Here is a 26,105-nt window from a genome sequence, read left to right as displayed (position 1 = left end):
TTCGCCTCTTCCACGTTCATGCATCTCCTCATACATACCCGCCGATTGTTTCGACACCTAACCTGACCACTTTCAAGTATTCGGCATACTTAATACATAATTTCTAAAAATGTTGGATGGTAAGCTTCATTTAAGTTTCAACTCTTACGAAGAATCTTTAGCCTTCCATAAATTATCTTCACTTAGTAAACGTAGGAGTATATCAGATTTATGTTTATTGTATAAAGTTATAAATAATATGACTGAGAGCCCTTATCTTCTTGCGCAGATACCTTTTCACTGTCCAATTAGAATCAATAGGCATAGTCATACCTTTTATAATCCAGCACCAACAAAGAACTATTCAAAAAATCCCTTTATTTATCGAAGTTGTGAGAAATTTAATGAATGTTGTACCGACCTTGATATGTTCTACTCCAATCTTTCAAAATTTAAAGCTAAATTGTTCGAAATCTTATAAACCTAAAAAAGTAATTCTATTCCCTGTCCTTTCCTTTTCTTTCTTTCCTATCACTGCCATCTCCTTTTCTCTTTATCCCATCCTTGTCTCATGTCTCTTCCTTTATATAGACCTCTCTTATGTATAGTTGTGAAGAACTATAATTGGTACTCATGATTTTATTTTTTGTATTCTGTATGTATCATATATTGTAATTGTTGTTCTTCCTTCCAATAAAATAAAATAAAATAAAATACTCGATCGTGCCAAGTTTTTCTAGGTCTTCCTCTGCTCCTTTTTTCAATTACATTCGCCTCATAAATTTGTTTTACCGTTCTTTCCTCACTCATTCGTTCTACATGTCCAAACCATCTCAACACACCTTTCTCAATTTTATCGATAATGCTTGTCTCAGGTTTGCATTCCTTCCTTATTTCACTATTCGAACATCTATTATACGTACATAAGATTTTGGGTATTCCTCCATAACAAATTTATGCATTGATTCAAAAATAAACTTGATGTCAATAATAATCAGAATTTATCGGGTACATCGGAGGTATTTTGTGAATATCGGAAACAAATTCGCGTGTAAACAGCGCGCGAAGAGTGTGCGAGAACCGCGACACTCTTCGCATTTTACTCCTGCATACTTGCACTGTTCAAGCGTGAGGAACTCAGTAAATCCAGTGAGAAAAAAACCGGAGCCGGACTCAAAGGGCGATTGTCCACTACCCGGAATTTTACCGTCCAGCAGTTCGGTTTTGAAAAATGAAAGTGACTACGACAGTTTACCGTGATCGAATTTACGCGCAACGTGTTCACGCACCGATCAAGAGCACCGATCCGAAGAAAGATGGACAAAAGCACAAGCCAATCCAAGCCAATCATCGTTTTAAAACGCCAACTGACGTGCCGGACGGTAAAATTCTGTGTAATTCCGTGTAGTGGACAAACGCCCAAAAGTTCAAAGAGCCGACATATGCTTTAAAAGCTTACGAGGTTTTGATATCGGAAGTCGCCGCTACCTGCCTAAACTAGATTCAAGAATATCGTTATAGGTGCCACCCGGACAATGAACAAAGTAAAAAGCATCGCGTTTCCGGATACATCCGGAAATTATCTGTGTGTAACTATTGCATTGTTTGACCTGGGAATATTATTTCCTAATTTGTCCATCGATTGGAGACATTGGATGATCTAAGCGCAAGACGAGACGCAATTAATTATACAATCATCCAATTTGATTCTGGCCTCAAATGCCCCTTTGTTTACTTAAACCGGAGAGAAGGTACTCACTTGGAGTCCTTTAGGGACAATGGTGTACAGGGCACTGCATCGTATACAAGCAGTGTTATCTTAATCGTTAAATACACTAAGGGAAGGTGATCAGTTCTCCGCTTCAGGTGTCAGTCTAAAGTGAAATTAAATAAATAACATATAAAAGTGAAAAATCACTTAATATTTATTTTTACCCTCGGAATCGAACCTGGGACCTTTTGCACGGTAGCCAAACGTGCTGACAAAACGTTTTATTAGTGATATTTTATCTGTTTTATAGTTATATTTTGGAAATACGTTTCTATGTTTTATAAGTAATATTTTTATATAATGTGTGATATTTTGGATATTTTGTATCCATGCATGGTTAGTGATATTTTATGATTTATTAGTGATATTATGGACATCTGAATCATGTTTTATTAATGATATTTTGTCCGTTTTATGAGTGATGTTTTGGGTATTTTGTATCTATACATGATAAGTCATATTTTATATTTTAACAGTGATATTTGTCATGTTTTATTAGTGATATTTTATCTGGTAATATTTTGGACGTATGTATCCATTTTTTAAAGTGATATTTTATGTTTAATTGGTGATATTTTATCTGTTTTTTTAGTGATTTTTTTTATAAATTTTATTTTTTCAAATGGGAGATTATTTATGTTAAGTATCTCTGGTATAAAATATAAACAAAGGGACGTGTTTATTTACGAAATACCACATTTTAGACATGTTTGAACATGGACGAACTTATCACTAGCGACAGAAGTTGATAACCGGTGCAAAGTTCGACGTTTGGGAGTTGTAATATTTACACAAATAGACCTATATAATATCCCTGCAAAGATTACATAAAAGTTTATTGAGATCTTCGTCATTCCTCGAATTGCGACGCCATTAGAGTACTGTCACACGCGTAGGGGACGAAACTAGATATTTATATTACCATGAGTTCTTACTTCATCATCATCATCTTCTAAAGGCAGCGCCTTGTAGTGTCAGCCACTTGTCTCTGTCAGTCGCCATCCTCTTACTTACTTACAAATCATATAAATAACGCGATATACACACATACACACATATAACTGGCAATACACCTCTATTATATTTAAAAAAGTATTTATACTTTAATTAATTTAATTAATTTTGTCCGCCTCCGTAGTGTAATGGTCAGCACGCACGGCTACCGTTCTGGAGGTCCCGGGTTCGATTCCCAAGGAGGGTAAAATAAATATAAGTGATTTTTTCACTGTCATATTTATTCAATATTACCCTGGACTGGTACCTGAAGCGGAGGGCTGATCACCTTTCCTTCATGTGTAAACGATCAAGATAACACTGCGTTTATATGACGCAGTGCCCTATGCACAATTGGGGTGCGGATAAGGGTTTTATTATTATTAATTAATTTAATTACTTTAAAAAAAATTGAGGTAAAATAACTGTGAACAGGGTGTACATAACGGAGTCATGGTACTAACCCTAATGAATTTCCCTAGTTGGGAAAATAAAGATGAAAGTAGACTGAGTACAGTCTAAATGCGTTCTTTAACCCTTTGCACTAGAGACCTTTTTTTGTATGACATACCAGTCGTAACTCGAGAGTACTTTTTTTGCAATTTTGCACAAAAACAGTTGATTTTAGAAAAATATACAAAAAAACTGGAAATGGGTATCATGCAAATTGACCATAAAACCAATCGATAAGTTTTACAACATTTTGAGTGTGTCCAAATACTTGTTCACAAAATCTGGATTATCTCCAATTACGGGAGTTATTTTCATATTATTTTTTGAAATCTCATCAAAGATGAAGAAGAATATGGAAGTCTGGGCATTTACGGGGCTGACGATCGTCATAGGCTGGTTTAAGTGATCACTTTACACACGTGTAACATTCACCAATTCTACCCATTATTGACAACCACACTACTCAAATTCTTAAAAAGTTCTATATATATGAACCAATTTTGAAACATTGTTCTTGAATCACTAGAGCTTCACTAGAGACATCTATTGGTGAGATGAAAAGAAGCTTTTTATTGAGTAGAAACTCTTTTATTAGTATGTGAGGTCTGAATCCTGGATTATAATCACACACATGAGAAACGACAGACTCTTCTTTGATGAGATGTCAAAAAAATAATATGAAAAATACTCCAGTAATTGGAGATAATCCAGATTTGTGAAAGTATTATTAGGACACACTCAAAATGTTGTAAATAATATCAGCATGTAAACATAATATTGGTACAACTGTTTTTTATAACGTTTTCATTTCCTTTATCCGTCGCTTTGTAAGAATCTGATGTAAAATAAAATCTTGTTATCTACAAATACGAGTATATGGGTTTTTGGTATTTTGGTAGAAAAGTATCTCTTTCAAATGTTTTTTCTCGATTTCCTTTAGGAAATTGAATTTTAATTTGAAATTATTGGAATTCATGATACAGAAAAACATTTATGATTTTTCGCCATTAAAAATATAATTGAGTATTGAATATGTAACAAATGATGTCCGCCTCTGTAGTGTAATGGTCAGCACGCTCGGATACCGTTCTGGAGGTCCCGGGTTCGATTCCCAGGGGGGTCAAATAAATATAAGTGATTTTTTCTCTGAAATATTTATTCAATATTACCCTGGACTGGTACCTGAAGCGGAGGGCTGATCACCTTTCCTTCGTGTGTAAACGATCAAGATAACACTATGTTCATATGAAGCAGTGCCCTATGCACCATTGGGGTGCGGATAAGGGTTTAAAAAAAAAAACAAATGATTGCTGTATTGTCTGCGAATATATGGGTTTCTGGTATTTTAGTTTTTTTAGCATCACGCCGCTTCTCTACAAGCGTAGGCAGAGATTATAGAACGTCACACCAATCTGTCTCTCTGCAAACAATCTTCGCCTCTTCCACACTCAGGCATCTCCTCATACATACCCGCCAATTATTCCGACTCCTGACCTGACCACTTTCAAGTCTTTGAAATACTCGATCATGCCAAGTTTTCTTCGGTCTTCCTCCGCTTCAATTACCAACCACATTCGTTATTTTTTTTTTAATGTTCTTTATTCGCTCATTTGAATCACATGCCCAAACCATCTCAACAATCCTTTCTTAATTTTATCGATAATGCTTATCAAAGCCTTGCATTCTTTCCTTACATCACTGTTCTAACATCTATCACGCATTGTCTCACCGCACATTCGTCTGAGAGATCACATTTTGACTGCATTCAGTCTACATTCATCCCTCTATTGTTAACTTATCTTTCCTTGTCAATTATAATTTTCTTCCGATTATCCCGATTTTCCCTTTGGTTGGGTATACTATATGAAATTAAAGTAAAAAAAGAGTCACAACTGGCAAAAAAGGGTCAATAATCTCTCCATTGAATATTAATATGGTAAGAGATAATTAAGTTAGTGAAATCACATTGTTTGAGTCATTTAATCTTCACCCCACTGACCCTCTGGGAAAATACTGATATCGTAGAGTATAATTAAGTAATACTGACTAATAACTATTACAAAATTGCTATATATTTAGTTTACAGCACGTAACTTTAAGTATTATTCTCTATATTGGTTTTTGGGCAACAATAATACTAATAAATAATGTATTATCCAATCACCCCAACCAGTAATCTCGGACACATGGAACAGATTAATATCTAATGTGATATTGTTCAACATAGCGGTAGCTCTTCCTACAGGCATAACCATTGGCAGGTTGGTCTTGTGTATAGGAATGTGAAACAATCTATGCCGACACTGTCTTAGGTTACTATCGGGAACATACAGACCAATGTTCCGGATAATTTAAACCGATGCCTGTCAGCGAAAGCTAAACTGGAAGTTCAAAACGTAGTTCTAGTTATGCAATATCGCTCACTCCTTTCAACAACGTCATATATCAAAAATCGTAAATTTTCAGTTGTGCGTGTTTTCGGAATACCCAGAAAATGTACTATATCCCAGCAAAAATGGCATATTTTTAACATAATATTTACCAGTTACAGGGTAAAAAGGGTTGTTTTTGCATTTTGAAGAAAAGGTATTGTTTAATTTTTTTAAATATACTAAATATTTTTCAAACGGAGAAAAAACATTCAGGTTTACCTAAAAAGATGTGTTGCACAATAAAAAGTTCAATAAGTGGCTTGGTATTTAATTTTAATACATTTTATTATATTTTTAAACTTTGAAAATGATCTCCCGAAAAATCAAGTTTTTTTATATATGACGTTGTTGAAAGGCGTGAGCGATGAAACCAGTAACTATTTTTAATAAATACTATAATTTTCATGTTTTCAATTGCGTAGTCCGCCTGACGAATGTTTAGTTACTATGGATCTACAAATATAGAACTATTTGTTAAAAGGAGTTAGCGATATGTATGTAAGTGAAGTATGTGCCTAATGTATGTATGTAAGTGAAGCATCGAGTTGGCAAAAGAAGAATGAATGTGAATGCAGTTGACATGCGATCTCTCGGTGCGGTAAAACACTGTATGGTAGATGTTCGAATGGTGATATAAAGAAAGAATGCAAGACTGAGATAAGCGTTATTGATAAAATTAAGAAAGGTGTGTCGAGATGGTTTGGATATGTGGAAGGAACGAGTGAGGAAAGAATGGTAAAATAATGTATGAGGTGAATGTAGTTGGGATAGGAGTGGAGAAAGACCGAGGAAAACTTGTTATAATCAAGTATTTTAAATATTTGGGCATGGTCAGGTCAGAAGTCAGGTCTGAACAATCAATGGGTATGTATAAAGAGATGCATGTATGTGGAAGAGGCGAAGATTGTTTGTAAAGACGAGTGATGTGGAGTCCTATTCTCTCTGCCTACTCCTACGGATAGTGGCATGATGGTAAGTTAATTTAAAATGACATGAAAAGAATTAGTTTGGTCTGCTTTGTATCAGTGTTGATACGCAGTATCCTTGTGTAAAGTTATTATAGTAAAGTAACCTTTGATACGATGATACATAAGGGTCAGAATACCTAGACGTTACGTATGTATGTGGACGCTGAACAAATAAGATTACACTGTCTAAGAAATATTTACAAATATGTACATCATTTCCGTCTCCGTAGTGTAATGGTCAGCACGCTCGGCTACCGTTCTGGAGGTCCCGGATTCAATTCCCAGGGGGAGTCAAATAAATATAATTGATTTTTTCACTCTAATATTTATTCAATATATTACCCTGGACTGGTACTTGAAGCGGAGGGCTGATCACCTTTCATTCATGTGTTAACGATCAAGATATCACTGCGTTTATATGATGCAGTGCCCTATGATTGGGGTGCGAATAAGGGTTTGAAGAAGAAGACATCATTAAAAAAAAACTGAATATTAAAACACAGGGTAAAAAAAAACTAATCGGTGTTTGGTCGTTCACGGTTGGCAGCGAAAAGCCAACTAGTTGACTTTTGGTAGTTAAATGTGTTAAGATAAGTAACCATAAATTATTTATTGATTTGGCGTTTAATTTGTAGAACTCCATTTTAATTTATGTATTAATTTTAAATCAAACACAGATTTTTTGAGTCTACTAAGTTGTATTTTATTAACAAAAACACATAAAAAATTATATTGTGCCTTCTTAGGGCATTATCAAACATTCGTTTGATAATGCCCTAACAAGGCGAAACAATTGTCACAATATAATTTTTTATGTGTTTTTGTTAATAAAATACAACTTAGTAGACTCAAAAAATCTGTGTTTGATTTAAAATTAATACATAACCATAAATTAGTTATAAATCCATTTATTACCTAATATTGTCATTGACTCGTCAAAATGTGTCGGGTTGTGGTCCCGTGGTTAGTGTCGCGGACTCTTAAGTCAGAGTTTTTCGGTTCGAACGCCTCTGCCGCAATTAGATACCTATCTCTAATAATGAACCGCTTAGGCTCACAGAAGTTGTATAAAATTGAAATATTTTTGTAAATAATAAAAACACAAATATTTCTCTTAAAAAAAAAATTATTAATGTCAATATTCAAAGCCGTAAGCCCTGTAAATACTAAAACTTCCCCATATTCTTCTTCATCAATGTTGAGATGTCTAAAAAACCGCAAAACAACCAATTGTGTAATACTTGGCTTAAAACCAAGAGCAATTAATTGCCATCACTGAAATTCTGGATATATCGGGGGACCAGGATGATAAGGAAGTTAATATGGTCATTTTAAAATGTGTGGAACTCACCCAAGAGAGGGTCCAGTCTGTCCCTGAAGCTCTTGGCTCTGGAGATAGTGGCCAGCCTTACAGGAGTCTCTCCGGGGGGCGGAGTCACGGATCTCTCTCGGGCCGTTGAACTGTCATCGTCTTCCTGTAAAACCAGTCAAATTATGAAATGAAAACAAGAGCCACATTATAATAAAACTGGAATGCAGCATTTTGAGTGTGTCCAAATAGTTGTTGACAAATCTGGATTATCTCCAATTATACGAGTTATTTTTCATATTATTTTTTTGACATCTCAACATAGATGAAGAAGAATATGGAAGTCTTGGCATTTTTTTTACATTTACACTATCCTCATCATCCATCGTTCACTTTGTGAAATACCACTTTTATAAAAGTGGTATTACACAAAGGGAACAATGGATGATAAGGAGAGTGTTTTAATACCATACCACAAAGTTATCAATATCTTTTAATAAACAAAATATATTTACGTTTACTTTCATCTCACCATAGATGTCTCTAGTGAAATTCTAGTGATTCAAGCACTTTGTTTCGAATTTAAACAATATATATATAGAAGTTCCAAGAATTTGAGTAGTGTGGTTGTCAATCATGGGTAGAATTGGTGAATGTTACACATGTGTAAAGTGATAATTTAAACCAGCCTATTACGGTCGTAAGCCCCGTAAATGCCCAGACTTCCATATTCTTCACCATCTATGTTGAGATGTCAAAAAAAAATTGTGTTTTTATTATTTACACAAATGCTTCAATTTTATACTATTTCTGTGAGCCTAAGCGGCTCATTATTAGAAATAGGTATCAAATTGTGGGAGAGTGGGTTCAAACCGAGAAACTCTGACTTAAGAGTCCGCGACACTAACCACGGGACCACAACCTGACACATAATATAAAGAATAACTCCTAATTGGATATAATCCAGATTTGTGAACAAGTTATAATATGAAAACCTAAATGGTCCAACTAAAGAAAAGGCCAAAGAGGTATTAAAACAGCATATCTACTCTGTAGCATAGTGGTTAGCAATATGGCTGCCATGCTGGAAGTCCTAGAGATTTGATTCGTTTTTGTCAATTTGAACTATGATACACAAAGCATCTAGTTGTAGACTCCACTCAATGCCAGGCAGTGTTTTTATTTACATTACATTTTCTTTTTCAGTGGAATAAGTTACGAAGGAGCTTTGCACACATTGACACCTTAAAGTGTTTAATTTATATAGTGAGGAAAATGAAACCATTAAGACTGGATGAGCATTGTGAGGAGAATGGAACCATCTAGACTCCCCCACATGGCCCTGTACAACCCCAAGGTACTTTAGGATCACTTTGAGGCACTTTTGGTTGAACCACAAATTTTGCACTGTTTTTCGAAATTTTAATTTTAATATTCTATTAAAAAAGACCACCAAAGAGATGGATCGACAGCTGGGATCGACATCGCAGGAGGCTAATCCCTCTTAAAAACAGACCACAAGAAGAAGAAGAAGAAGTTATATAAAAGAGGTGAAGGAATCGTATTTTTAAAGTGAAATAAATAAAGAATTTCTTCTTACCGCATCAAACATCTGAGATGACTGGAAGGAGAGGGGTTCATCATTAGAGTTTGTTGGGAGGAAACTATCCCACTGGGAACAGTCCCAGGGCTCACTGAACACTGTCCCGTCATCACTAGCCTGGAACAAATATGGATTATAAGAGACGTCGTTTTATATTATTCTTATGCACCATAATTGTAAGCTGATAACTAAAATACCTTCTTATTTTACATAGTTTTTGAAGGTCATATTCTACTAAAGGTTGGCTATGATGCAGAAGGCTTTAACTAAGGACACAAATAACTAAAAAGGTTATGTTTAAGTTCGGAGACAGACTTTCACTGAGGAACTATTCAACAAATTACAAATCCTGACAGTCAAACAAACATACGTTACAACAATCCTTACACATCACTCACACAAATTATAAGACAACATCTCTCAGCTTAATGACCTACAAATATCTTTAACACTCTTTATTAAACCATTCATACAAACACAAGAATTAATATGCAAAAATACATCAAACTTTAAAAAAAGGAATAACCCGCAAACCGTCTACATTTAGAGGCTCGTCTGCAGGTAGAATAGTAAGGATGGGGAAGGTAAATGTGAAAAATACATCACAAATGCCCAGACCAATTGAAAATAAATCTTTCTTGAATTTATTTTGCAATTGACGGGAATCGAACCCACGATGCCAATTTCGCAGTCGAGCGTCAACACAATTACACCACGACGCCTGTCATATTAAAAGAATAATTAATAAAAAATATACCGCATTTAGTCAAAGGAACTTGAGCGTTCTTCATAATAAAGGTTTACAACCTACTCCTATAATTAATTAAATGATGAAATAATAGAACTATTACTAAAAGCTATTAATTCGTTACAGTGTAGTTTGTTAAAGAAATGTAATTTGATGTGGGAAATATTAGTGTTCCTGACGTAACTCTCGCTATGCCACTGGGGGGCCCGTCGTCTGTAGCACAGCTATGGCTCTGCCGTTGTAAGGGGCAGAGACTCACCGCAGCTCAGTCCGGTCGGCGTAGCCGAACAATATCCACTGGCCCTGAAAAGGGGCCTCCGACTTGGGTAGACTGACAGACTGAGGTACGGAGAGCAGGATCACAAGGAGATCGCACTGACTCGTGTGTCGAAGCGTACTCACTAGCCTTGAGAAAGGCTTTCCAACGGTCCGTTGTTGGTGCAGTGAGACGGCGAGTCAGGCGAAGTCCGGCGGCGAATTCTTGAGGCGAAGGAGCGAAATGGAGAAATATAAAAAGACCAATTCGGTTTTTACACACTGCTTTATTCAAATTTAGGTTTCTACAGCCGGCACGGTTTTATGCCGTGTCGGCGCTTCTCGGCGCTGAATAACGGTAAAGTACCGTTGCTCGGATAACGGGACTATACCGTTATCCGAGCCTTGTCCGTACGGGCCCCTCTCTGCTGGCGACCGCGCTCCCCGCTCCCCGCCTTCCCTTCCGGGCGAGCGGAGCTCAGTCGACCGATTTGCCTCGTACGGACTACATCAAATTACATGTATGAGCTAGGATACAGGCTTATTTTAATTTATACATTTTATCCTTAATATTAACGCTTATTTTATTCCTAATATTAATGGCTCAGGGCCAGACGTCCGCAACAATTAGATTGCATGGAAAGAATAATGTCAGAAAAGAATCAATTGTATATTTCTATTATTGTGATACCTTTTTGCTAGACAGCAAGAAGCAAGACAAGAAATTAGACATTTAAGATGTGTTTCTTGTATACGAAGTCGAAGGTAACCGAATTGCACAAAAATGTGCACACCGCCATAACAGAAGGTTTCTAAAACGCACAAATTTGTGCACACCACAACCAATGTGTTGGACAAGTAATTGGATAATGGATGTGGGTAGATACAAAACAGATTGTGTTATCCAGTCATATAATCCATGATTGCACAACTCATGAAAGACTAACACAAATGCTTATTAAACATTAATAGTAAAATGTGCCCTCAGTACGGGAAAACGTGGATGATTGTAAATTTGAGTGATGAAATAAATAAATTTGCCATACCTGAGAGCTAACAGCCAGTCTAGCCTCTACATTATCATAGCTGGACATCCTACATCCTTTGACATCCTCCGATGGTTCGTGTACGGCTTCTACTTCTCCCGTTGTTTTCAGTAGTGTGGGGTACGGTGAGAGATTCAGCTCGGGAAATCTAGAAATATAATAAAATGATAAATATACTTACATCACCTTCAATTGAACGCCCTACCCATATGAACGTACATGACACATCCATTATATTATCGCCCAAAAGCAACAAACCGTATCCCATATATTCGTATATCCGTAACCATAGAAACGTTTATGATACGTCTATTGTTCTACTCGCCATATTGAATATGTTACATTCAATACAAAATACATTTTAGAATCAACATCTTACGTTGAGAGCCTCTGGGCCTTGCAAAGGATATAAAAGAGGTCACAAATGGGGGCATTGTTAAAAAAAAATTGAGATAAGCATTATCGATAAAATTAACAAAGGTGTCAAAATTGGACTACATGACTCCACAGTATGCAGATTTTGTATGGAGGATAACAAAACACCAATCCACATTCTCTATAATTGTGACGCACTCGCTCGCAAACAAAGTCATATCCTTGGAGGACCACTACTGGACTCCGAGAAGGTGAAGCTCTTACCACCGAGACAGGTCGTGAGCTACATGACTCATCATGGTCGCAGTGACATAAGGGATGCAAGATCTCTTGACCTCACAACAAAAAAAAAACAACAAATAAAACTGGCTCTACACGACGACGCCCTCAAGGCCGGGGTCCCGATCGTGGTCGCGGGTGACTTCAACGTGAAGACGGCGGAGTGGGGGTCCTCGACAACCAACCGGCGAGGTCGAGTCCTCTGTGCAACGGCGGCCTCACTGCGCCTCCACTCTGCGAACGTCGGAAATGTGCCGACATTTCAGAGGGCCGCGTCGACCTCGACAATTGACGTCACCTTTGCGGATGAGACGACGATTGGCAGAGTGGAGGGGTCGAGACTCACCGAGATATACTCGGCGAGTAACCACCGCTACATCGCCTTCGAACTCATGGACGTCAATAGCAACAAAGAGATGGTGATCAAAGTTACAGAGGCCATAATCAGGGGCTGCGATGCCTCCATGCTGAGGCGGAAGGGGGGCTCCTGTGGGAGGCAGGTCTATTGGTGGAATGACACCATAGCCTGCCTCCGACGGGAGTGCCTCACCACCAGCAGGAGATCGCAGCGAAGGCCTGAAGACGAAGACAGGAGAGCCCTGTACAAGGCGGCCAAGAGCGCCCTCAAGAAGGCCATTAAGGGCAGCAAAGAGCGGTGCTGGCTGGAGCTGTGTGGGTTAATAGACGAGGACCCGTCGGTGCAGCATGGAAACGCCAAAAGCTCGTATTGATCCCCAAGGATGGCAAACGGCCAGGGCCGACAGCATACAGACCCCTCTGTATGCTGGACGGCCTGGGAAAGGTACTGGAGAGGCTAATCCTGCAGAGGCTGCAACCGTGCTTCGAGGCTAAACTGTCCCCCCAAAAGTATGGGGTTTTGGCCAGGCCGGTCAACGATCGGCGCCGTGACTGAGGTGGTGGCGCGCGCACATACGCAGGGGCTTCGAGGGAAGCGTCAAGAAGAGTCGACATACTGTGCTGGTGGCGCTCGACTCTCACGATGGGAAGTGATTCTCAAAGCGCTGGAGTGGAGCGTCACCGCGGGCGTCTTACAGGGATTGGTCATTAGCCCTTTCCTGTGGAACTTCATGTATGACGGGCTTCTGAGAATAGACCTTCCCGAGGTGGCCAAGCTAGTGGCCTTCGCTAATGAAGTCGTGGTGTTGGTAATGGCAAAAACCGCGACCACAATCGAGACCGCAGGCAACGAGGCGCTGCGGAGAGTGAGCCGGTGGATGGGCCGCGCAGGCCTGGAGCTTGCTTGCGAGAAGACCGAGGCGTTGTTTTTCACTCGGAAACGAACGATGGCACCGCCGAGGCTACGCGTAGGAGACTTTGAGGTGTCCTATAGGATATTTGAGTGTCCTCTTAAAAGAGGACACTCAAATACCTAGGCGTCCACCTCGATGGCAAGCTCCGCTTCACGGAACACGTCAGACAGGCAGCATCAAGAGCCGCCATTGTTGGGGAGCAGCTCGCCAGGCTAATGCCCTACATTGGCGGGCCTAAGTCTATAAGGCGAAGGCTTCTCAGCGAGGTAGAAGACAAAGGAAGCAGAGGAAAGATCCAGGTGAAGATTACCAGTGCAGAGACCCTAGGTGAGGTAAAGGACCATAGCTGCCTCCCTGAAGTAATGCGTGAAAGCGGATTCCGAGGAAGCAACTGAACGAGAGGGGATTCTTTTTAAAAATCCCACACTACCTCAGGGAGCTTGGCGCCGTTGGCTCCCTGTGGTGGGTGTCTTCCCGAAGATTTTTTCCCCCACCGCAAAAAAAGAAGGGTAGGTTACCTTTGAGCTAGAACCTGATGGATGGTCAGGGTGTCTCCGCCAGGGGGGGCGGAGGAGTCCAGCCGGGACAGCTGTTCCGCCAGTGAGGGAAAGGCGCCCCCCACCAAGTTACTGCTCCCATTCACCCCCGTCTCTCGGCAGCGACTCTCCTGGATGGGCGTCATGTCACCTTGCTTGCCTGGAGATAGATAGGAGACATGGTTAGTAATGCGGTAACTTGCCACAAGTCAAACACACTGATCAACCTACCAGGGTGGTAGCCATGCAAGACGAACACAAGAAACTTAATAAAACCATAGTGCACAAGAAGATCTATCTCTCTCTCTCTCTGCACGATCGTCGATCAATAAATTAAACCCTGAAGAGGGCAACAGGTTGTTGCCGAAACTAGTTGGTTGTTAGTGAGTGTTAGTGAGTGGATCAAAAAACAAAGTCTTTTTATTTCACAAAATAATATATCAATATGATCCACAAAGTTAATGTTTTCAATATTCAAAACGTGCCTTAATGTGTTTAACATCATCTGATTCAGAGTAGCCCACTTGGTTGACATTCTACTCACTTATGAACTCCCAGCTGGAATCGACGGTCCATGTTTGATCTTGTTTCACGGGAACGGGTTTTATTCTCGGAGGTTGGACAGCTTTGCCACGGGGTCTACCAGACTTCAGTCCCGCCAAATTGTCAACAGAACTTGACGTGTTGGGGGATGATGCTGAAATTTTTTTTTTTAAATTTATGAATTGGAATATGAAAGGCCAAGTAGTTGTTTAATCGCAGTGATTCTTTTATTAGTATGTGAGGTCCGAATCAGTTTCTGTTCAATAAAGAGTTCCTTTTCATCTCACCAATAGATAAGTCTCTAGTGAAGTTCTAGTGATTCAAGAACAACGTTTCAAAATTGGTTCATATATATTGAACTTCCAAGAATTTGAGTAGTGTGATTGTCAATAATGGGTAGGATTGGTGAATATTACACTACACGTGTGTAAAGTGATCACTTAAACCAGCCTATGACGGTCGTCAGCCCCGTAAATGATCAGACTTCTATATTCTTCTTCATCTTTGATGAGATGTCAAAAAATAATTTAAAAAATAACTTCCATAATTGGAGATAATCCAGATTTGTGAACTAGTATTTGGACACACTCAAAATGTTGTAAAACAAAAACAAAAATACAATAAATATGTATTTTATAAATGACCGTGAGCACACGACCAGTCCCGAGTGCGGCTGAACGCATTTCTGATTTGAACGCTTCACACAAGCTTGAGATCTAACCCTTAAGAGAGAAGCAAAAGTTACCAACGTAGCTGGAAAAAATTGGGATACGTGGATACGTGGATACGTGGGTGAAATCACAAAAATAATGATAATATATTTACGTGATAGTTCCTCAATGCTATGCATATCTCTCAGTGGCAGGTAGGGATGTCCGTGGGTTGGTGGTTCACTGTACCGTTGGGCCGGACCGATTCCCGGCATTCCTCGCGCTACTCTCCGCCTCTGCACTAGTGGAGCAACCGCCTAAAAACACAACACAACAATAAGCCTACATAGCTTCATCTGCGGATAATAGTGTCTGAAAATAGAGTGCAATGTAATGCAAAGTGATATGAATATAGTAAAAGTATTGAATGGTGTTGCAATATATGCAGATGATCTGGTTGACAATGAATATTCTAGGAAGTAAAATGGGGTCAAATAAAATTCTCAATAGTCAGCCAGTGTAAAAAATAAACAAAAATATATTATACCGATTTCTACATTGTAATTTTATAAATTATTACAATTTATATTATCAGCACAGTCAGCAAACTTGGTTTTAACCGGATGATACCTATTTAAAAAAATTAAACTGCATTATATATAAATGTTGGCCATCTCTCCTATTAACACATTGTGTACGGTGTGCACATATTTGTGCGTTTCAGAAACCTTGTGTGGTGGCGGGGTGCACATTTTTGTGCATTTCGGCTACCTTCAATTTAGTATACAAAAAACACGTCATAAACTTCTAATCTCTTGGCCTTTCTGCTTTTGTTGTGTAGTGGATAGATGTCGTAATATAAAAAATAATACTGATATTTACTGATTCAAAACATAGCTAATGGTCGTAATCTGTTTTGAAGGAAATGTTACAAATTAACTTTAAACAATGGATACAGACAAATAAAATACAAAGATCATTGTCCTTTACTTAAGTCGGCAGTTGGTACTTACAAAGCAATAAACGCGTGTGGGGAAAGCCCATAAATCATTTTTTATTTGCAGATTTTGAGTTTTTGGCGGTTGTTAAACTGTGTAGTTATTTTCTAATATTTTATTAGTGTTTTTAACATTTTTTTTACTTTTGTGATTTGTGGACTAACATGATTTTATTTTGAGACGTTAGAGACCATTTAACCGTTTTTGTATTGTTTTCGAGTTCAACCTCAAGTTCAAAATATGAAGTTCACTGACATATTTTATATTTCCGGACAGCTGTCTAATGTCGCCCGCCTCAAGATACAGTTTTATCAAAACATTGCCGTAACTAATGTGTTAATATAAAGCTGATGCTTGTGTCACATCTTAGAATGTCGATATATCTATAAATTTTAATATAAATAATTATTTCATCAATTGATTCGGTAGTCACTTTGTGGTAAAATCTATCCATTTTTAATTAATGTTTTACTTAGTAAATACCACTATTTCTAAAAATCTACTGTGACACGTGTTTCGATGTATTCTGCATCATTTGGTCCCATACGGACCATACGGTCCATAATCTGCCATATGCGGATGTATGATCCCATACGGACCATACATCCGCATACGGTGTTCGAAAATGATGCGGAATGCATCGAAACACTTGTCATAGTAGATTTTAAGAAATAGTGGTATTTACTAAGTAAAACATTAATTAAAAATAAATCATTATAGTGCGCAAACGTAAGATATTGATAATTCGATAACCCTTTCTAAATAGTACCCTGATACATACTACTTAGTAAGGTAGGGTAGGTACTACATAGTTGGGTTTTTATATGTCACGTGGGTAAGTTAGGTAGAGTCTGTGTATCTTGAATCATGCCCAAAACGTACTATACCAATACTTTATGTATTCACTTAATTCTTTAAGCTTGGGGAAGTTGCCTTCTATCTTGCCTCCTCTATCCTGACCTGTGATCATAAATGACTGGACCGGATTGAAAAAATCCAGGACCAGTTCCAGATAACGCAAGATACGGAGATTTCAACTACAGTGATCGAAAAAAGCACTAAAAGGGGAAACAACTGTCTTACCTCCTTGATTGCATCCACAGGATCGGCATAGAAAGGACTGCTTTGCTTGTCAGGTTGCAAGTCTTCATCAGCACTGTTGCAAAAATCGCTCGTCAGCAACAGGCATTCATCAGTGTTGATATTTTTATTATGATTCTCTCGTTCGATTTCCTCATCTGTCCGGACGATGACATCAAACTCCTTTTGCTTCAGTCTTTCAATAGTGTCGTTGGTCATTTGCTCATTAGCGTTCTTGAGCAGATTCAGTTTGTCTGGTCGTTTGGGGACTGGCTCCCCTTTGCTATTGGTGGTGGCTATGATCACATTGACTTGCTCCCCGGATCCTTGGGACAGCTTTTGCTGGGCAGCCAGCTTCAAGGCCATGAATTGATGGTGCTCCTTATCGGAGTCGTTGTCTGTCGTTGCGGGTGAACTAGGACTAAGTACGTTGCTATTAAGGGATGTGACCTTAGCTGTAAAGAAAAGAAAAATGATTTTTATAGCTAAAACAAGAATTCATTTCTTGAAAAAATTTGTACGGTTTGGATATGGGTAAGTATGTATATACTTTTTATCAAAGGTACTGTAAATACTTTTTTTTTACCAGTTTTGACAAGCACTTTGTCATCTTCAGGGGTGGATTTGTATGTATCCATTTCGGAAGATGACAAGGTCAAAACCAGCTGGAAAAAAGAACCAAGAATAAAAGTGGTTAAAAACAAAAGTAAGTTTTATTTCATAAAGTTAATAAAATGTGCCACAAAGTATCAACAAAAAACGTTAAAAAAGGTCATGATCTCATTGACTCATAGTCTCATTGATATATTTTCTTTATATCATTAAGACCATTACAAATAAGATACATACAATATTCCAACACGCAGACCCAGAAACATTTTCATTGATTAAAATATGTATGTCTCTATTATGTCAAATTGTAAATTGGAGACATGATCTGGATTAAAACTATTACAAAATAGTACCGTTTGTCTCAGAAAAATCTATAAATATCCCAAAACCTATATTCTTTGAAGCAATTCATTTTATCATATCATGGGGTTCATCACTTTAATAAATTAACTGGTATCCAAACAATAACAAAAGATAAAAAAAACTTACTAACTAACCATCACGCCGCTTCTCCCCAGGGGTAGGCAGAGAGAATAGAAAGCCACACCACTCTGTCTTTGCAAACATTCTTCGCCTCTTCCACGTTCATGCATCTCCTCATACATACCCACCGATTGTTACGACTCCTAACCTGACCACTTTCAAGTATTTGCCATACCTGATCGTGCCATGTTTTTCTCGGTCTTCCTCTGCTCTTTGTTCCACTTACGTTCGCCTCATAAATTTGTTATATACTAAAGATAATACTAATAAAACTAACGCAAGGTATCAGGGAGCAGGTCCGGCCTCTTGCTGATGAGTATCCCGCTGCCCAGAGCATCCTTGTTGGGCCGAAAGGTGGAACGGTTGGTGGGATGACCAGCCTGAGAGCCGACATGCTCCGGTCCCCAAATATCTTCGTAATCCGACACCTTGTCTCCCAGAGAACTTCGGTAGTAAACTCCCGGGGACTCCAAGATGTCACTCTCCTGGAAAGATGAACTTTTAATTAATCAAATGAATAAAGCATATAAATGTCAAGATTATCACAATGATGAGAATATTTATTGATTACCGTTGGTGTAAAAATTATCCTGGCAAAGAATTCAAGCACTGAACTATCTGCACATTATATGTGGTAAAGACATAGTCTTTTAGACCTTATGCAACCAGATATAGCTAATTTAACACACTGTGTCGGGTATTTTCCAGGGCCAATTATTTGATTTTCTGAAATAGCTATACGCATGAAATAGCTTTGAACTAAAATATATATATGATTCATTTACTATATTATAAATATTTTGCTGTTTTTTTTATATCACAAAATTAAAATATGTGTGTAAAGTATACAAAACTACAAAAAGAAAGCTCTCACATAACAAAAAAAATATTTTCATAAAGTTCATAATAACTTAGGAAAATATTTTGTCACTAAATTATATAATAAATACGAGTCAATAGTCACAAATCAATGGTTGATCAAAATATTACCAATAAAATATAACAACCATAATTTGACCTAATGGTAGATATAATTTATTTGTACCGTGAAGTTATTTTTTATCATAATCCTCGTGTCCCTTCAATATGAAATTCAAAAAATCGGCAGATAGGTAAATTCTTCAATGTGTAACGACGAGAGATACTTAACAGGTACATATTTACGGCCTGCAATAACAATTTTCCCGCACCCCCGCGCTAATTTGCATGTACCGAGATTAGTCGGTTTCTGCTTTTTAAGTATAATTTGTATGAAACGGCTCCTGAGCACAAAGTGTAAATAAAGTCGGGTGAAAATACATAAAGATTTTAATAGTAGTATGTATATGTAAAGGATAATGAATATTTATTATCAAGTGATTTATTTATTTAGTAACCATTGTTAGTTTCCAAAAAAAAAACACATTTTGAACATGCAACACAACGGAAAACAGAGTTAGTTGGCTAGTTAGAGTTAGTCAATCATTGCACTGACCTGATAGTGTCTGGATTCCTTTCTGTGGGAGTGTTTGCTTTTCCTGGACCTTCCCGATGTCGTAGTGCTAACGGTGTTCGTGTTAGGGGACAAAATTCTGGAGTCTCTTTCCTTCCCCATTAGCGGCGAGTTAAAAGCGGAGTTGTTTGTGAAGCTGTTTTGGTTGGAGACAGGAGAGAAAACAGAACTCTTCCCCGAGATGGGAGAGCTCCTACTCAAAGGAGAGAACAGTTCGCTTTTGTTCAAAGCCGGACTCGTCACTTGACTAGGAGAGAACATTCCGCTCTTGGACGAAATGGTGGCATTTGAGAGAGGAGAGTTTATTTGACTAGGAGAAAAAATCCCACTTGTAACAGAGTTTGACCCGTTTGGTGAAGACACTTGATTGGTCGGGGAAAACACTCCCTTCGAATTGAAGCTGTTTGTGATTGGCTCCGGGGAAAATGGAGTTGTTTGGGGAATTGGTGAGTTCAATGGTGCCGACACTTCTTGGTGCTGTCTCCTTCTCAAGCTACTTTGGAGCGAGGAAGGCAGGATGTTGGTAACACATTCGCCTTCCGGTGACAGTCTTTTGGATGTCTGAAAAGCGGATTTAAACATACAGTCACACGGCACAGCTGTCAATGGTTAAGAAATAAAATAACGGTACACAATTAGTATAATACAGTGACAACTCGTTAGTTCGAAATTTAAGGGACCAAACTTCGGAAAATATTTCAAATTACCTATACCCCCGGCCAAACGTTACTGTGGCTCAGTCCAGTGGGATTGAAAGAAGAAAAAAATAAACATATGTTTAATTTCACAATGCTTGTCAAAAAATGAGGAAATGAAAAATCTATGAATCAACCATGCTATCGAAAACATTGAAAAGGTTAAGTGACAACAGCTGCCAAAAAGCACGCTACCCGCCATAAGTAATGTAATTGCATGTGTTGCTGTTACGTTCAACAGATGGCACTGTCATTGCAGTAAAAAAAAATTTTTACCTCAACGCTATAAACACCTGTCACAGGTGTATAATAAATAGAAACGTCTATTTGAACTCAACTTTGTGTCGAACTTTCAAAGCAATCAGTGTATTTCTTTGGGAGATTTAAGATTTTGAACCAACGAACATAATCATTTTGATTTATATAGTTTGCAAATAATGAAACTAAACAAAAATACATTTGAGATTTTTAAATTGGCATTTTCACCAAAGAAATTTGTGTGCAAAAAAAAAATTCTTCGAATTATCGAAAGTTTTATAAGAAAAATTCTTGGAGTGGCCGGAATTTCAAAATATTTCTCGAGCAAAATTCAAATTGATGAGCTATACTGTAGTAAGTGTTAATGAAATCGTTATTCACAACATTAAGTGGCATATCACTGGCATGGAATGCAAAACATTACATTCCTAGCCATCAATATGATGATGCTGTTAGCACACTTCAAATAATTGGGTTTAATACAAGGTTAAAACAAAGGATATCATCTCAGTTCAGTCAGAGAAATGTCATAAACAATGGTGACCTTCATAGTATAAACAGAACAAAATAAACAATATTGATCATTTTTCTATACAAATTTTACTTCTAACTCTTATTCGCTCCCAATGCACCATTGCAATGGTGTAAAGCAGTGTTCATTGAATCAATGTTTTCTTTATCATTTAAATATAACAATTAAACACTTGTATAATACAACTTTTTTGAGTTTATTAAAGTAAACACGACTAGTTTTGAGAATTACAGATGTCCTCATCAACGGGTAATAAATAAAAACTATATATGTATAACAGTTTGTATTTAGATTTTTTTATGAAAACGTCTGTAGTTTTCTAAACTAGCTGTATTTACATGAATAAACTCAAAAAAGTCTTGTACGAGAGTTTTATTTTTATAACAAAATCATCACGTTATTCCAGAAATTAGATATAACGATTCATATTAGATAAAATATGTAGAAGTTCTAAAAATCAAATTGAATTTGGATATATCCATATATATATCCATGCGGGATGTTGAATGATATGATTGGTTATGATAGACTTGCATATGCCCAGACTTCTATGTTCTTATCAAAAAAAAAATTGTGAGAATTTTTAGTGCTGTGTGCATAACAAGAGATGGTACACCTATGTGATTGTCAAAGACTAAATTTTATCTGATCATAAGTGATATCCTTTTCACCAAAAGTAAATATTGTGATATTTTTACATTCATTTAAATTACACCAGTATTCAGAGACATTTCTCAAGTATTGAGTGATCTAAGTGGAGAAACGCAACAGAGAAATTGGATCCTGAAAGGTATATGCAAGTGAGAGTAATAGAAACAATAGTATGTACAAATAAAAATGTGAGATGCGTGAAAGTTGTGAGGCATTCCGTCATAGAACTGCAACTAGCTAGGAAGAGTGTAAAAAAATAATGAAAAAAATCTGCACATGAGATGTAAGAATTTACATGCGTAAATAAATTCTTCTGGCCCCTATCCGCACTCAAGTGGTGTATAGGACACTGTATAGAATCGACGTGATGTTAACTCGTTTGTGACTACATAAAAGCAGGGTAGTCATTCCTGCCCTGCAAATTCATGGATGAAGGAGTGGAATACGTTTGATGCGGTGCAGATAATGTAAGGAAAGTAGCTTAGAGTGATTGATATAGAAAAAAAAGAGAATATCACTCCAGGTTGCAAACCCGTAATTGTATTAGCTTCGCAAATTGTACAGTGCTTATATATCCTTTGAGTATAGAATTACACATTATAGATCCTTGTATAAGAAAAACACTTCTTTTTTTACCACTTGAGTGTATTTTATTATAACGACTAGTTTCGGAAGCAACCTTCAGGTCTAAATATAAACTGTATAATAGCTTCCAAAACTAGTTGTCTTAATAAAATAAACTAAAATAAAGTGTTAAAAAACAAGTGTTTTTCTTTTACAATTTCATCATGTCTTACCACAAAGTGAATGCCAAAACAATAAATAAAATATTATAGATCCTTTATTTCCGTAATGCATATTTTTATATATTTTTGGTAGTATAGTCAAATCTTGAAAAAAATCTCTGAATACCGTTGTTAGATTTCAACAAAACAACATGCTGTTAATTCGTTTTAGCTACTATGCTACATAATGTACTGGAATGAGATAATCACCTGTCCACGATGACTAGAATGCACGCTGTTACGTCCGTCATCGAAACTGTTATTATTGTTAGTGGAGCCATCGCTCTTGATGCTGTCATTATTCGGAGACAGGAGGTCCTCAAGATGGTGGCTGTTTTGTTGGTTAAGTACGCTAAACGTCACGGTGGTGGTGACAGTAATGTTAGCTCCTGCGGCCATATGGGATTTGGTCCCCATGGGGCTGAATGAGCGGATTTCGTTAGACGGGGTGTTATTGTTATTGAAGGGCGGCTTGGCCCACCGCGGGGGCGGCGGCGGGGGGAGGTTTTTGCCACCCTGAGAAGAAGGCAGAGGGGTTTGAGGAAAGGCAGGACTCGACTGGTGTGTTATGTGAGCCTGGAAGCAATAAAGCAGCCGTTATAACATCTCTAGGGTTAACCGCTTCATGCTTTCCAACGAGCAGTGTTCGCGGACGGCACGTGTGTCGTATCGCGCCAATCCGAGCACTTTTTGCGTGTTTCAGCTTTTTTTTTTACATAAAAAAGAGAATTATTTGTGTTTATTTGTGTTATTTACACAAATATTTCAATTTCATACTATTTCTGTGAGCCTAAGCGGCTCATTATTAGAAATAGGTATCAAATTGTGGTAGAGAGGGCTCGAACCGAGAAACTCTGACTTAAGAGTCCGCGACACTAACCACGGGACCACAACCCGACACACCTAGACTTGTTTACGTTACATAAGATGAACAAACCAACTGAGCGCGCCAGTTGGCACTTAGCGCTTTTTATTGGAATTTATTTTAAATGCTTTGAAAAATTACCAAATTTTATCTATCTATTTTATTCATTAATGCAGTAAGATGTGTTTTCCTACATGAGGCTAAGTTTTTTTACATTTTTAATTGCTTCTATTTCGTTTTTTGAACGGGTAAACTTTTCTTCTTCTTTTTTATGGCTTCTTACCCTTCTAGAGTGTTCTAGCCAGTGTTGAGTTATTTTGGGCAACTTTTTAAATATGTTAATTCTTTAAATGAATAATAAAATAACTTATTTTTTAAATATTTTTTGTGAAAAACACAAGCATGAAGTAGTTAAAAGACAACATAAAAAGCGAAGAATGCTACAAATAAGAAGAATTTTAATTGACTAATAAATTACACAGGTTGACGTCATTTTTTGTAATTTGGAAACGCCGATTGTAATTCTGAAAACATTTTTTTATATATATTTATAATATCTTCTTTAGGCGTCTATCCATACCCTAACTGAACTAATATTGCAATCAAATAAAATAATAATACTGAGAGCGATCAGCTTTTATCATAAGCACTAGTATTTTATTGAAATTTTAATTGTAAAATTGGTATAACAGATAACTGAGTCTAATAACCGAGTCTTTCAATAAGCATAGCGGACTTTAAGCCAGAGTTTCTTGGTTTGAACCATTTTATTACAACTTGATAAATATTTTTAATAATGGGCCGCTTAGACCTAAGAAAGCATAGTGTAATAGAAATATAATTTTGTTATATACAAAAATATTTGTGTATATAACAAAAACACAAGCAATTTTTTAAAACAATTTTAAACATAAAAACTTCAAGAAACTATGTGAAAAAGCCCACAGATGTCACTACCTGTACAATTTATTATTCAAATAAATTTTAAAGCCCTTGAATTATAAATACAAATGTACTAACTCATCCACACTCTTTTTAGACTATTTTTAATTTAAGTTGTACTTGGTTAAATTTAAATTGACTTGTGGTATCACCACTATTTCTTAATTAAGATATGTGTTTCCATGCGTTCCGGATCATTTGATTATTTGTGTTACAGTAGATTTTAAGAAAATGCCTGCAAAATCACTGTTTAAGTGACTGTCATATTAATTAACGGAATAATTTTGTTCAAATAATGAGGTTATCTTTACTCTAACAGATTATTACAAACAAAGATTATAATTGTTTCATTTTATGTATTAATTTTAAATCAAATACAGATTTTTTGAGTCTACTAAGGTGTATTTTAATAACAAAAACACAAAAAAAAACATATTGTGACAATTGTCACAATATAAATTTTTTATGTGTTTTTGTTAATAAAATACAACTTAGTAGACTCAAAAAATCTGTGTTTGATTTAAAATTAATACATAAATTAAAATGGAGTTCTACAAATTAAACGCCAAGTCAATAAATATATAAATAATTGTTTCATTTGCAGTATTGGATGCAGAAAACCTATATTATATTAGTAAGATATGAGTATGTACAAACGTAAGAAGTGTGCAGAAACAAGTATGTGAGAATCAAGGTCAGATTTCAGAAGCCGACTTCAAGTGGAAGCTCACCGTGCTGGAGAGGAGGTTCAGTGTGTTGGGTGGGGTGGGTCTCGGCACTCGCACGAAGCCGACGCCACCGCTGTGAGCTGATCCCATGACCCGCGAGACGGCCAGGTTTGGCGGGGAGGAGTTCCCCTTGAAGGTGGACATGGCGCACCCCCCGCCCTGACTGCCGCATGGATTGTCCACGGGAGTGAGGTTAAGAACGATGTTTGAATCGCCCGCATCGGCTAGGTGAGGAGTTCTCGGGATACCTGCAACATACACAGAGGTAAGTGATATTGTAAATCCAGTAAAATGAAGTTGTCCAATACCCTCCTTATCATTCATCAATCACTTTGCGTAATACTACTTAAAAATACTACTTGTAGAGGTTCTCACCAAAACCTAACATTTCCATTACAAACGATTTTAAGTAATCAGGAATTCTAGCTTGTAAAATTGTTACATTTTGTTGCAATTTAATGATTTCATATTAGTTTAACACAGGATAAGTCACGTTTCGTCCAAACTTTAATTAAGATTTCAATAGAATACAGTAAACATAACAGATTTGTTGAAAATTGAGAGGTAGCATGGTCCTGGCAGAAGGAAAACAACTTGGCTGCGCAATATAAGAGATTGGACCGGGACGAGACATGTGGGGAAGCTATTTCGGGACGCGCGAAGATAAAGATGCCTTCACCAGAGTGATTGCCAACATCGGGGGGACCTGATACGGCACAGGAAGAAGAAGAGGTTGGTCATCTTATATGTGTCATCTTTCACTCAAGTATTTA

At 37.3% G+C, this 26,105-nt stretch overlaps 1 protein-coding gene across 24 annotated transcripts in view; it reads right to left on the bottom strand.

The window, feature by feature from the left end:
• spri (Src homology 2 domain-containing protein sprint) overlaps positions 1-26,105 on the bottom strand; it is a 279,029-nt gene that overhangs the window by 25,663 nt on the left and 227,261 nt on the right. For 8 of the 24 annotated variants that reach the window (XM_088265143.1, XM_088265145.1, XM_088265144.1 and 5 more), the window contains 11 exons: positions 25,336-25,580; positions 23,008-23,373; positions 19,859-20,437; positions 18,662-18,869; positions 17,293-17,744; positions 15,387-15,528; positions 14,563-14,715; positions 14,001-14,178; positions 11,558-11,705; positions 9,506-9,625; positions 7,948-8,071 (listed from right to left, as the gene is read on the bottom strand). In XM_088265143.1, the coding sequence (XP_088121269.1) occupies positions 7,948-8,071; positions 9,506-9,625; positions 11,558-11,705; positions 14,001-14,178; positions 14,563-14,715; positions 15,387-15,528; positions 17,293-17,744; positions 18,662-18,869; positions 19,859-20,437; positions 23,008-23,373; positions 25,336-25,580 (2,715 nt within the window). The remainder of the gene's footprint in view (positions 1-7,947; positions 8,072-9,505; positions 9,626-11,557; positions 11,706-14,000; positions 14,179-14,562; positions 14,716-15,386; positions 15,529-17,292; positions 17,745-18,661; positions 18,870-19,858; positions 20,438-23,007; positions 23,374-25,335; positions 25,581-26,105) is intronic. The other 16 variants (XM_088265157.1, XM_088265155.1, XM_088265158.1 and 13 more) reach the window with 3 other exon arrangements.

This window comes from Brachycentrus maculatus, unplaced genomic scaffold (assembly GCF_059751285.1).
Source record: "Brachycentrus maculatus isolate JH-2025_06_01 unplaced genomic scaffold, ASM5975128v1 h1tg000242l, whole genome shotgun sequence".
Classification (NCBI taxonomy): Eukaryota; Metazoa; Arthropoda; class Insecta; order Trichoptera; family Brachycentridae; genus Brachycentrus; species Brachycentrus maculatus.
Note: the sequence above shows the minus strand (reverse complement) of the source record. Positions and strands in the feature narration are given on the sequence as shown.